The sequence below is a fragment of the Bos grunniens genome, chromosome 1 (assembly GCF_055505025.1).
Source record: "Bos grunniens cultivar Pamir isolate PY7600 chromosome 1, Bosgru_T2T1.0, whole genome shotgun sequence".
Taxonomy (NCBI): domain Eukaryota; kingdom Metazoa; phylum Chordata; class Mammalia; order Artiodactyla; family Bovidae; genus Bos; species Bos grunniens.
The window spans coordinates 66,130,882-66,145,487 of NC_141165.1; the positions used below are offsets into that span (position 1 = coordinate 66,130,882).

At 35.6% G+C, this 14,606-nt stretch overlaps 1 protein-coding gene across 6 annotated transcripts in view; it reads left to right on the forward strand.

Moving 5' to 3' along the window:
• NAALADL2 (N-acetylated alpha-linked acidic dipeptidase like 2) overlaps nt 1-9,680 on the forward strand; it is a 1,274,580-nt gene extending 1,264,900 nt beyond the window's left edge. For all 6 annotated transcript variants that reach the window (XM_086394834.1, XM_086394828.1, XM_086394822.1 and 3 more), the window contains one exon: nt 1,909-9,680. In XM_086394834.1, coding sequence (XP_086250960.1) covers nt 1,909-2,107 — 199 coding nt within the window. In that variant the 3' untranslated portion in view covers nt 2,108-9,680. The remainder of the gene's footprint in view (nt 1-1,908) is intronic.
• The last annotated feature ends 4,926 nt before the right edge of the window (nt 9,681-14,606 follow it).

The window sequence follows — 14,606 nt, forward strand, 5'->3', positions numbered from 1 at the left end:
ACCTCTGCATATGCTAATTCCTCCTGCATAGGGTATCGTATCCACTTTCTAGCTTATTTCTTTTCTTTTGCCTTTATAGCTGGTAGTTCCCATCATCCTTCAAGATGAAATATTCTCCATGATAAACTTTGCCAGTGGCAAACCTTCATCTGTTATCACTAGACCTTACATTTCTAGCATGACAATTAATGCCCTTATTTTAATTATGTATATATTTGCCTCTCATTAGAGCATGGAATTTCAGCTAGCTCAGATAGTCTGGGTTGGAAATAATTCAAATGATGCAATAATCCATTCCTTTCTACCAAAATGCATCTCTTTCTACTTATCAACTAATAAAAGGAATCTCTTTAGACTTGCCCAAGGCCAAATACCTCTTTCTCAGATATTTGGATAAATTTCAAAGCACCATCATATTACATACTCTACACTTATATTCTAAATGTCAAACACAAAGAAAGAGAATAGGATAATGAATACATTACTGATTTCAACAATTATTAGATAATGGTCAATCTTAATCTACCTGCAATGTCCATAGCTCCACTCTCCTTTTTTCCTTCCAAATATTTAGAAGCAAATTTTAAAGGTAGTAACTTTTCATTCACAAATATTACTGTATGTGTTTCTAGAAGTTAAGAACACTTTGAAAATATACTGATAATACCATTATCATACCTAAAATATTGTTTCTTAATAGTAACAAATCCTTATTAGTATTCAATTTTATACTACTTCTGATTTTTAAAATTGTTTGAATAAAGACCTAGAAAATCTGTACTTTACTACATAGATTGATGTTTCTTTTAATCTAAAGCAGCAGCTATCAACTGGGTGCACTTTTGCCTTGTAAGGGACAATTTTGGCAGTCTGGAGACATTATTGGTTTGTACAACAGCTATGAACTGAATGTTTGTATTCTCCCAATATAAAGACATGCATTAAAACCCTAACCTCAATGGGACTATATTTTGGAGATGGGCCTTTGGGGAGTAATTCAGCTTAGGTTCAGTTATACAGGTGGGGCCCTCATTATGGGATTAAAGCCCTTACAAAAAGAAGAGAAGACATGGGATCCCTCTGTGTGCATGCAATAGGCCACGGAAGAATATAACTAGGAAGAGGCCCCTCACTGACAATCTGTTTATACTGGCATGCTGATCTTGGGATTAGGTTTCAGAACCGTGAAAAATAAATGGTTATTGTTTAACACACCCAGTCGATGGTATTCTGGTATAGTAGTTCAAACTAACTGGAACAACTACAGGAGGGGTGTTACTGGTACCCAGTAGGTAGAGGTCAGGGATACTGCTAAATATCCTTCAATGCACAGGACCGCTGCCACAATAAAGAATTATCTACCTCAGCCCCCACTCCCAACAAATGTCAATAGTGAAAGGCTGAGAAACCCTGGTCCAGCAGTTCCTCTGTCACCCATTTCTTGTTATAATTTGGTCATTGAATAAACTGGGCCATTTGTCCTACAGAATTTCTCATAGTATTTTGCTGATGGCACACTACCGTATTATTTTTATGTTTTCTGTCCTTTGTGTTTATGAGCAATTAGAAACTTCATCAGATTCAGTGTTGGGTTTTTTTTTTTTCCATTTTTCTTTTTTAGCAAAAATAGTTTATCTCACTGATAGTATTATGTACTGCCATCAGAAGGTACATACTGTCTAGTTCTACATCTCTCATCACTAGAGGGAACTTTTGATGATCAATGTCTAAATCCATTCATTCAATAGTGGCCTCAAAATGATAATATTGTATTCTTATAATTATATCATTTATTTAAAACATCACTGTTTCTTGAAAATATTTTTTACAGTGTTTGATACAAAATAGCATGGTGCCCAAAACATTTACTCATTCTGTGTTTTTGTTTTTGTTTTTGTTTTCCCCCAGAAATATCCTGTACCACCTTGATGGGAAGACAAGCCAGTTTTCAATACTCCTGGAGGCTTGGGAGCACTGCAAGTCACTTGCATCAAATGAGACCCTTCAAGAAGCCCTGTCAGAGGTGTTGAACAGCATTAATGCAGCTCAGGTTTACTTCAAAGCGGGACTTGATGTGTTCGAGAGTGTCTTAGTTGGAAAGAACTGAGAAAACTCTCAGCATTTTAAAAAGTTTGTTTACAATTCCTCAAGCTAAAGTTCTAATCTCACCAGATTTTCTGACATGGAAGACTTTTTCCCCTCAATGGCTTTTTATATAAGTATAAAGCTATTCTTCCTTTGTATTTTTTGATGTACATGTAAAAAGAGCATTTTGCACATTTAATATTTTTCTTATATCTAGATTTCTGATTATGTAAAAGCAAGTTATTGAGAATAATACTTAAGATTTATCTATTAAAAAGAAATCTGCTGTATTTTTCTATATATATATATATATATATATATATATAAAATATTTGGGGAAAAAAATTTCCAAGAAGTTCTGGACAATCTTTGTTCCTATGGATAAAACATGTAGGAATAGAAATGATTTCCCTATGTTAGAGATTTAATGACATACCTTCTGTAATAGAAATGGACAGTTGATATGGTTTCAGATTAACTTTTACTATCAAATATTCAATATGAACAACAAGTATTCTGACTGAGTGATTGGTTGACAAAAACCACTTTGAATGTGTCTATTTTATGAAATGAAGTGCCTGTTATAACACAACTAGATGTAGTAATACACTGGTTATGAAAATGTATTTTTTTAAGTATTAATTAAAAAAAAAAAAAGAGCCATAAACATTCCAGGGGAAAATCGCAAGGTAGCTGCACAGAGCAATTTAATTGTAAATTTTTTTCCTAACCACTTATAAGGTGACTGGCTTTGAAACCCCTCATTTGTATCAGTTGATTTTGTAAAAATTTCAGGAGTGATGTATGTCTTATGAGGGAGAAAATATGTGTTTCTTCCTGTGTTGTTTCTGTTGGAAGCACTGAAATAGAGCTACTCTAAAATGAAAGCATCTCACTTTGCTCCTCATTCATGTATCTTTTCTGGAACTCCTTGCTGAAAGGCAGTTTTCTCAGAATACCATATAATTTCCACAGGAAAGTAGCAAAGTTTCTCTTTGAAAACTCAAAATATCTTAAAAAGTATCAAATTGCTATTTCTGCCACTAACAAAAAGGACTTCTGATGAATGAAATAGTTGTTTTGATCAACAAAAAGCTCCTTAATTCTATGAAAAAACTTTTTTTTCCTTCTCTATCCTTACTTGTGATTGAGATGACAACACATAATATATTCATGCTTCTACTTTTAGGCAGAAAATACTGTATTACTTTAAGAGTGTCTCTTTCCCATGCTTCAGTTCTTCTCTCATGTTGAAAATGAAACTTTTCACACTAAGGCCAATGAATGGCCTTAGTATCCACTATTCCCGCAAACCACAGAATTCCATTAAGTGTTTAAACTCTGAGCCTACCTTTAGAAATTGATTTGGTATTGGATAAAGCAATTTCTTTTAGGAAGCATATCTTCAGAATATTTCATGTGGATTATTTTTCTCTAACACAACATTCAAACACATGTCCCTATCACAAACCTCCAGAGCAACTTCACAAATAATGCCTATAGGTCTAAATCTTTGCTGTGTATGAATGAAGATACACCTAATCTTAGTTTAAAGGAAAACTGAAGTTAAAGGGAAAGAATTAGTCAGCATTGATTAACTGATTTATAAGGGTCAGCTGTTCTTACTATCAGTATTGTTTATACGCTCAAGGCAAAGAAGAGAATTGAAGCAATTAGCTAGATAATTCAAGCAGAAACTCAGTTTCAGTGAATTGCTTGTGTGCACATATTTTACATAAGAAAGGAAACTACCTTACAACATATATTTCTAATCAATGCACATGTTTGTCTGAAAGTATTTGCTATGTTGAGAAGTGGCGACAGGAAGGGGCTAAAGAACCAAACTCCCACATGCCTTGGTGTCAGTGCCCTCTCTCCTTCCACAGAAAAGAAGAGGCAGGAGGAATACACATACGGATTTGTGTCAGGTCAAATAATAGAATCCCTATACTAAAGGATCAGAAATAGTGAATCAAGTTTCAGTGTGTTCATTTAAATTCTTCCTTTGGAGCTGGGTTTAAAACAGACAAAGACAAATAGTTATCGATTTGGTAGTTTATCATTTTAGAACAAAATCCTAAGTAAATTCACTCCTTTAGACTCCAATAGTGTTGAGAACATGAATATTTGTGTTTGCACATTTTTGTTGAAAGATTGTGTATTTAACTAACCCACACTGCACAGATCTAAGTCTCAATATTCTGTAATTATTACTCCTAAATCATATGATATTTGATACTTAGAAACTGAAGTTAACTATGGACTAACATGTTTTTATTAGCCTATTTAAAAGATGATGTGAAGAAACTGACATGGAAGACTTTTTCCCCTCAATGGCTTTTTATATAAGTATAAAGCTATTCTTCCTTTGTATTTTTTGATGTACATGTAAAAAGTTTGAAAAAGACATCCACCAATTCTATAAATGCTGCTCATCTTTGACTGAAACGAACCTCTTAACCAGGAACATTACTGCTATAGTCTGATTACCTCAGGATTCCTTGAAATTTATATCATTTAAAATTTTCCCTAATGATCCAAGTAAATAAAATCCTATGCAAGTTATTAACAAGTATGTTCAATGAGTTGGTAGTTAGGTTAAATCGTTGCTGAAATATCTGGGTGCCTGGTACTTCTCACCAACCTTCACACATAGCATTGTGCCAGTCCATAATGAATCATAAATGATTATTCCCCCAAGAAAAGGTGGAAGATGTGGACCACTGCAATTTGGGTTCAGGCAGGGTACACCTGGAATACCGCTCTTTGTGAAAAAGTACAGATTCCAGAGTCAAAAGAAAGCCTAAGCCATTCTGATTCAAGTCTGAGACTATTACCTTCAGTCAGGGAAAGCATCAGCACCCCATCAGGTACAGTAACTGCAGACAAAGTGGTCAAGGAATTGGGATAGAGTCGCAGTTTTAGTAGCAGAAGGGCTGCTAAAATTTAAGCTTGGTTGTTTTCTCATATAACAGAGTTCTAAATGGTCTTTTCCAGTATATTCTAGGTAACTAGTCACTATATCAGATGCTGGATGGACTGGAAGCACTGCTTTTCAATCAGGGACTAGTTCATTCTCTTAATATACCTAATAAGTAGAACTGTCCCAGGGAGTTCATGCAAAGGGCACAAGCCTGTGTACTTGTGGGGAGGTAGAGAGAGTCTCCACATGATACCAGTGCTCAGGAAGGAGGGTATTAAGCAAAATACTTTTATAAGAGAGCATTTTCCCCTATATTAAATTGGCAGTTTAAATCTGTATTTCTCAAAATGTGGTTTTTGGGGAAGGGAGCCTTGGAATCTATATTTTTAGCAAGATTTCCCAAATGATCCTTAGGCTTAATGATCTCTCATCTACATTAATAATCATGGGTCCTCCTGAGAAAATATCATGTGGCAACATACTAAAAATTTGAAGGGTCACAATAATAGGAGATACCTCTAGCTTTGCTAATAATGGCATTTTAAAGAAAGAGTAACCATTGTATTTCTCAAAAAAGGACCCAGATGCAGCTAAGTCTGTGCCTGCTACAAGTCAGGCATGCTTCTCAATTTAATGTTGTTGTTGTTGTTGTTGTTTTCTAATTGACTCTTCATGCCAACTTATTTTAAAAGATGAGGAAATTTAGTTGAGTGACTGCCCAAAGTTCCATAGCTAATAAAGATGATTGATATATGTGTCTCTGCTGGGCCCACTGGGGTCCAGACCTGTGTTCTTCATGCTGGGTGCCACAGAAAGTTAAGAATCAGTTACAGAAAGTGACATTATTGAAATTTTTAATGTATTACTGCACAACTGATCTGGAGAAGGCAATGGCACCCCACTCCAGTACTCTTGCCTGGAAAATCCCATGGACGGAGCAGCCTGGTGGGCTGCAGCCCATGGGGTTGCTAAGAGTCAGAGACAACTGAGCAACTTCACTTTCACTTTTCACTTTCATGTATTGGAGAAGGAAATGGCAACCCACTCCAGTGTTCTTGCCTGGAGAATCCCAGGGATGGGGGAGCCTGGTGGGCTGCTGTCTATGGGGTCGCACAGAGTCGGACACGACTGAAGCAACTTAGCAGCAGCAGCAGCAGCAGCACAACTGATCAGACTATGTCATCTGCCACTTCACTGGTTGAACTAAGGAGCCTGAAGAAACCAACAACATTATTCCTCATGATGGTAGCCCACCCCAACAATGGTGGACATATGTATGTAAATTAGAAGATAAGTAAATAAGAGCACAAAAATAAGTAGGTAAGTAAGAGCACAAAAATAAGTCTACCACTGTAGAATATCATAACAACTTGATGAAAAATTATCTCATAATTTCCTCCTCAAAATGTATATATACCTTCACTGGGGGAGGGGGGAAAGACCAAGTGCTAGGACTTACAACCTCAGTTTTATATCATACTTAAAACTCAGAATAACTAATTGACTTTTTAAATTACATGTATTTTAAATTACATGTACTTTCAAAATGTATAGCATATAATAGGTTTTTCCATTGCAAAGTTAGGTGTTACAAAAATAAAATGATTTGTTGCCATGCTCCAGTGATGAATCAGCATCTTTGCCTCAAATGAAAAACTATTTTCATAATTGGTAGACCTAGCCAAAAGTGTTCTCATGAGACATTCTGTGGTAATGTGTGATTAATTACTCCAAAAACTAAACTTTTTCATTGATATTACATTGTCATCTCATTGGTTTAAAGGACCATTTAAATGTGCCTTAACTACAAGTTCCCTCGATAACATTATATTTTAAACTGCCCATCCATGTGTTGAGTGGAAGGCAAATACATTACAAAAGATAGATCAGTAACCTAACAGTTCCATTACAGGAGCATGGATGCAACACAGGAGAAAAAATAGACATGTGATATTTGAGCAAAGAAATATTCTGCCTAGGTGCACTAGTAAATTTGTATTTCTTGCATGAGTTTATATTCCTAGCTTAAAAAGACTCATTAGAATTGCTGTTTAGAAATAACTTAAACTTCCAAGAGTTTTAAGCTCCCCATCAAGTGTAAATACTTTTCAGTTAAGTGGGTTTATTTTATGCAGTTTAGAATTTCAAGTGAGGTAAATGTAAGAGAGGAGTTGCAAAAGAAAATTCTTAAACTTAGCCTATTTTGGTCACCACAATGTTCACTCAGTTCTGTTTTCCCTTTTTAGATATACTCTAGCAATAGGATTAGGCTTTTTTTTTTTTTTTTAACTATGAGAAAGTAATTTTAGTAGCTAGTCTTTTCAATGTACATTTATTTGTTAATCAGCCAGAATTTTATTTCTGTAATATCTTTCCATCATCCTTCAAAGATGTACACTGAAGTGCCTTGAGCATTCCTGGGACCATCAAGAATCTTCAGAGCTGGCTGATTGTGAGATGGCATATTTCTTAAAGACATTTAGAATCTCATACTCAGATGATATCTGAATTTACAAGGCAAAGGATTAAATTGAGGCACTTTCAGGTAGGATTCAACAAAAAGCTACTTCAAATTTTAATATGTTCTGGTTAGATTATTTTGTATTTGAATTAAAATAGTTATGCAGTTTTGTGTAACCAAAATGGCAATTTTGACTTTTTTTTTTAGACAAAATACAATCAAGGCCAAAGAAATGTATGACTACTCTAATTTCTTAAGCAGACTCTGTCAAGAATTAACTCAGCTAATTGCAGTTGATCCTAGATGCAGAACCTACATCTAGACAAAGCTCTAACAAGTGTAGGCAGAACCTAACAACATTCTTTCAAATCCCTTTGATGTCTTAAGCCAATAAGCACCGAAGTAGCTTTTCTCAGAAGAAAGCAGACTTTATTTTCCAGGGGCTAATTAATATGTACGACCTCAGTCCCAAAAGGATCACACAGGTGCCTGTACCATGCCATATGTCACGTGCTATATTCCAGCAAGCTCAAGAGATTAATATACAATCATTATCATGAATTATTATGTTGTATTGAAGTTAATGTTGGTCTTTTGTTCTAATTAAAGTACAAACTTGGCATTGGAACAGAAGCTTAGCTAGAGAAATGAAGTTAGAGTCTCTATTTTAATGACCTACATATTTTTTTCAATCAAAATGTGTAATTATTTAATTATCTGGCCTGCTCAGTAAGTTTAACTCTCTAATTTGTTCAAAGACTATTTATTCAACATAATAATAACACAGGTGGACACTCCTTGGAGTGTTTTATCTTTTGAAATTGTTAGCCATTGTTAAATCATGCTTTCAGTATATGCGATAGTATTTTATTAATGTTGACTTGTCCACCTTTATATCAAGCTGCTGCAAGTGACCACCTTATTCTGAAAGTCAGAGAAAATGCTATTGGTCTATAAAGACAAGTTTGTCATACCTGTTTAATAAGAAACAACATATTTTACTACACATTGCAATTAGTCTGCAGGAAACAAAGTGCCCAGATGGTTAAGTGTAGCTCACATTATTATATTCCAAAGATGTTACACATAATTCCATTTAGAAGCTAAGCTAGGACTCTGTTAGGTGATTTTGTATTTACATTCCACATAGGAAGGTTTAATGGCAAATATTTCCCACATATTCAAACTTGCTACTTTTAGAATATGAATGCAGTTGTATTCAGAAAAGAAAAAAAGCTTTCTAAGACACTTTGAAGGGCTAATTTGCTTTTATAGACATGTAGAAAAATCAACACATCACTGATGATAGCTTCATATGTGTTTGGAATGTTAATATGGAACATGAAATAGTTTTAGCCATGTCAGCAGTATAGCAACATTTAGATATATGAAATTTTATAATGAGTAAAATTTAATTGTGTAATAACAAATAATAAAAATAAATAAAAAATATAGCCCTAAAAAATGGTGATAAGCAGAGGATTTATAAAGATTTAGAAATTAACTTTGGGTAAAATTGGAGCACAATTTCTTCATTTAAATTTGTTTGATTAAAAAATAAATCTCTCTGAAGGGGTGTCCCAATTATTAAATTGCACTGAACTGTTACAGTGTTGAATATTGTTCAAAATAGATTACATCTGTGATTTGGAAATGTTTTCATTGTAAATTAATTCATTATTAGTGTCTTTGTTGTGACTGATTTTGAATGATTGATTTAGAGGCATGTGTCTCTAGTTTCTTAATTACTATATAGGGTTGAAGGCCTAATTTCTATAATATATGGATGTCCACCAAAAATCTAGTGCTTTTTATATTTAACCCAATTGTGATTTTATTTTACAACATTTTATGTACTATTCACATGACTTGATACATGGTTTACTTAGAAAAGTATGTTGTGATTTGGAGTGACCAAAAAAAAAAAAAATTGGTACATCATGTCCATTAAGAATACAAGTGAATATTTTATATTTTAGTTTAAATATTTGCACATAGTTGAATACTATGAAATGAAGGCATCTTTTAAGGAATATTTTCTGATTCATAAATGCAATGTGTATGTGTAGTGACACAGTAATATTTAAAATGCCCATTTACAAATATTAAATACAGGTAAAAATCATTGTTTTACTGTGTTTTGTTATAAACATACAAAATGAATTAGTTGTTAGTCTGTATTAGTAATAAAATTATCTTTCAGTTCAGTTACTCAGTGTGTTCAACTCTTTGTGGCCCTGTAGACTGCAGAACACCCAGCCTCCCTGAATATCACCAACTCCCACAGTTGACTCAAACTCATGTTCATTGAGTCGATGATGCCATCCAACCATCTGTCCTCTGTCATCCCCTTCTCCTCCTGCCTTCAATCTTTCCCAGCATCAGGGTCTTTTCAAATGAGTCGGTTCTTTGCATCAGGTAGCCAAAGTATTGGAGTTTCAGCTTCAGTATCAGTCCTTCCAATGAATATTCAGGACTGATTTCCTTTAGGATGGACTGGTTGGATCTCCTTGCAGTCCAAGGGACTCTCAACAATCTTCTCCAACACCACAGTTCAAAAGCATCAATTCTTTGGTGCTCAGCTTTCTTCACAGTCCAACTCTCACATCCATACATGACTACTAGAAAAATCATAGCTTTGACCAGACAGACCTTTGTTGCCAAAGTAATGTCTCTGCTTTTCAATATGCTGTCTAGGTTGGTCATAATTTTCCTTCCAATAGAAAGTGTCTTTTAGTTTCATGGCTGCAGTCACCATCTGCAGTCATTTTGGAGCCCAAAAAAATAAAGTCTGACACTTTCCACTGTTTTCCATCTATTTGCCATAAAGTGATGGGACCTGATGTCATGATCTTAGTTTTCTGAATGTTGAGCTTTAAGCCAACTTTTTCACTCTCCTCTTTCACTTGTATCAAGAGACTCCTTAAGTCTTCTTCAATTTCTGTCATAAGGGTGGTGTCATCTGCATATCTGAGATCGTTGATATTTCTCCTGGCAATCTTGATTCCAGCTTGTGCTCCATGCAGCCCAGCATTACTCATGATGTACTCTGCATATAAGTTAAATGAGCAGGGTGATGATATACAGCCTTGATTTACTCCTTTTCCTATTTGGAACCAGTGTGTTGTTCCATGACCAGTTCTAACTGTTGTTTCCTGACCTGCATACAAATTTCTGAAGAGGCAGGTCAGGAGGTCTGGTATTCCCATCTCTTTCAGAATTTTCCACTGTTTATTGTGATCCACACAGTCAAAGGCTTTGGCATAGTCAATAAAGCAGAAGTAGATGTTTTTCTGGAACTCTCTTGCTTTTTCCATGATCCAGCAGATGTTGCCTATTTGATCTCTGGTTCCTCTGCCTTTTCTAAATCCATATTGAACATCTGGAAGTTCACAGTTCATTTATTGTTGAAGCCTGGCTTGGAATAGTTTGAGCATTACTCGATGTGTGAGATGAGTGCAATTGTGTGATTTATTTTTATATATTTATCTGTATTGTATATTACACCAAAACAGAAATAAGCCTTGCTCAGGAACATAGTGTAAGATTTTATCATCTTTTTCTTTTTTGCCTTCCATTCTTTTCTCAAACATGCAGACCTCGTTTTAGCCATTTAGCTTTAAAGTCTGTGCCAACCTCTAATATCAAGTAACAGTATTTGTGTCAACTCTAATGCTAAGGAGTTTTGTTCCCTCAAATATATACTAGAAAATGCCAATTCTTTATTGCTAATGGATCTCTATTGCATGATTAGCAGATTTCACTTATTTACTTATTCGGCAAACATTAACAGAGAGCCTATTCTAGGCAATATACTGCATTAAGGGCTGGAAGTATAAAGATGATTAACACAGTTTTACTTTCTAGAACAGGGGTCCCAAAACCCTGGTACTGGTCCATGGCCAGGAACCTGGCAGCACATAAGGAGGTGAGCAGCAGACAAGCTAGTGAAGCTTCATCTGCAGCTCCCCATCGCTTGCAATACCATATGAACCATCCCTCAACCCCAGCCATAGTTCGTGGAAAAATTGTCTTCCATGAGACCAGTTCCTGGTAACAAAAAGGTTGGGGATCACTCTTCTAGGATTTCATAGCCAAATAAAATATAACACTTCAGATTAACTATTGGCAATACTAGATTCAGAGGGATTCCCAATAGTGTAATTTGCCACAAGGATATTGACAGAGCAGAGATGGCTTAAAGGCACCAAATGTTCAGGTTACATAGCTAACTCACTGGGCCTTCCTTCAGGCTTTTTAAGGCTAAAGCAGAGTGTTCTTGTTGTACCTATGTGTTCCGGGAAACAAACTCACTCAACAGGAAAATGTAGATAGTGGAGTGCAGTTTATTACACCGGAGGACCCAAGGCAGATTCTCCTCTTAGCCAAGGACCCTGACCAGTTTTTGTGAAAATCTTATATACCCTATGTGTACATGCCCAAACCCAAATTCCCTGAAACTAGTCTGAACAAAGGAAAAGAAACATACAATCAAAGTTAACCCGTGATTCATATACCTTAAGCCTAGGTAGTTAACAGTGGACAATTATCAATAGGCCTGTGGTCATACCCCAATAAGCATAATAGAATGTATGATTCTATTCGGTTACACAGATATTTAGGGTATTCTTTTAGGAGATGAAGAGTCTAGGTACAAGCCCTGGGGTTCTTTCTTCCAGGGGCCTGGTTTTCCAGTTTGTATGTCGTTTCCATAGATACTGGGCATATAGCTCAAAGTCCAGAGTCTGGCCCAAGATGGAGTCCTGCTTTCAAGATAGAGCCTGTTCTGTCTGTTTCCTCCTTCATTCTTATATCCAACATCGTTGCCGTATGACAGCTAACATTTTTCAGGAGCTTACCATTGTGCCAGGTATACCTATGCTACACACAAAAATTTTGAAAAAATGTATTTTGCATATGTATATTCTGCAGAATAATATGCATATGATTCTAACAATAAAGTAAAATTTAAATGTACAAAATTATGTACCTATGACTAACATGTGTATTCAAAGTATAAAAATACAGACTGAAAAGTAAATAATTTGATTCATGGTAGAAGGGAAACAGTGGTAAGGATAGGGGTACAGAGAACACTATAACTGTTTTGTTTTATTGCCTTTTTTTTTTAACAGAAAAAGGAATTGAAGCACATACAATAAAATGGAAGAGAGTTATATCAGATTTTCTTCTCATTTCTTTACATCCTCCCTAGTCAGTTTGGGTGGTGGATACATGTGTGTTTATTGTGGAATTCTCACTGGTTTTCCAAATAAAATTTCTGAAGTAACAAATTTCTAATAAGGTGGTCTGATCCTGGAACCCACACTTATAGCCACTACCCTAATATGTCTTTCTAAAGAACACAATTTTTTAAACCCAATTCATTTGTTCTTTCCTCCTTCAACTGTACTAATCTTATAAAGGAAGAGGCATTATTAGAAGGAATTCTATGACATCCTAAGTGCTTACAGATAAAATTTCACCACAGTTATATTTTTTGCCCAATTTGCTCTTCTTCAAAATTCTTCCTTGTGTTAGTAAATACTCTGGATTCTCTTACTAAAAACAGGAATCTTCTTTGATCCTTTTATTTACCTTACTTCCTATATCCAATCTATCAGCCAGTTGAATTGGCTTTGTTGCAAAATACAGCCCCAAGCTGGCACTTCTCCATCTCCACGGCCACCATCCTGTTTAATGCCAACATTCCTTCTGCCATGCATTACAGTAGACACAAGTATTTAAAGCAAAGGGAATTTTAAAGCATAAAAATTATTCCAAAATTATTGAAAGGGCTACTATACAAAAAAAGTGAAGCTATGGTTTTTCAGAGATCAGTAACTGTAGGAAACCACTCCTGACCTTAGGATGGGAGAAACATAAAGGAGGCACCTGTGAGGACCCAGGAGCCAACCTTCTACGCACTCTTGGAGACTTTATTGCTGCTGCTTTAAGCACCACTCACAGGGCTTAAAGAACCATGACAGAATTGATCAGAAGTCTGGGAGCCTGTATTTCTTCTACCTCCCCTACTAGAAGCACAAAAATCTTCCACACTTCCTTGACTTTCTTCTGAGTCCCTCTCCTTGGCAGATCAAACTGGAATCCTGATGGCATGAGAGGCTCTGAAATAAGTTTCTGCTTCCAGCCCCAGCCTTACTGGGGAGGCTGTAGGTGGGCAGATATGGGACCAAGTCCACACACATCATGGCTACTGCAATCTCTAAATGGCTCTCTGTTCTTCTTTGAATGAATGCATGAACATACCTAACTTATTTATACACATGTATTAAGATAATTTTTGTTCCCCCCAAATCAATGGATGTCACTTAATCTATAATAAAACAGTCCGAAGTGACTTGAGTAATTTCCTTACACCACTTCATAACCAAAAAAATGACTAGCTCCAAGGCAGAGCTAAGAAAGCAAAAGACATAAACACACAGTTGTGGTAAAGCCCTAAGTCTTATAATGGAGGCCTAAATAAGGTGAAAAGTGAACAGAGGGTAAAAACAATTAAATCCTTTAGAAGCCAAGAAGGTTTTCTCAGGAGTCTGAAGAATGAATAGAAGTCCTTCAGGGGGGATAAAGCGAATAGCATTCCAGAAAGAAAAAAAAAAAGGAGCAAATTATGCAGATTTTGCCAGAGACAAAAGCCAGGACATTCCCATACTTTTCTGCTTTGAAGTCTATATCTTTTATCTCACTTCAGCAAAATTACAATTTAATATTGTGTTTTTTGTGAGAGGAGCAACTTCTAGACTGCTTATTTACTAATTTAGATTCTACTTGGTGTTAATATTATAAAATACTTAAAATGATTAATAAAGTACATACTGAGCATGTAGTAGTATATACTGAACAGATTCCCCTCACAGTGGAGAGTCAAAGAGGTTTCCCATCATCTTCAGCATAAAATCCAAATGTCTTATGATATTCAGGATCCTCACAGGTGATTCCCACCCTACCTCTCCCTCAGGGTTTGCCTCTTCTCTGTCTAACATTTTCTACTCCAGCCAAATTGAAGAGCCTGAATTTTCCAACTGGTAACACGCATTCTCAAGTTTCAATGTCTGTGTGACTTCTTTCATTCTTGCAGTAAGACAACTTCCAGCTTCCAATTCCCATATGATA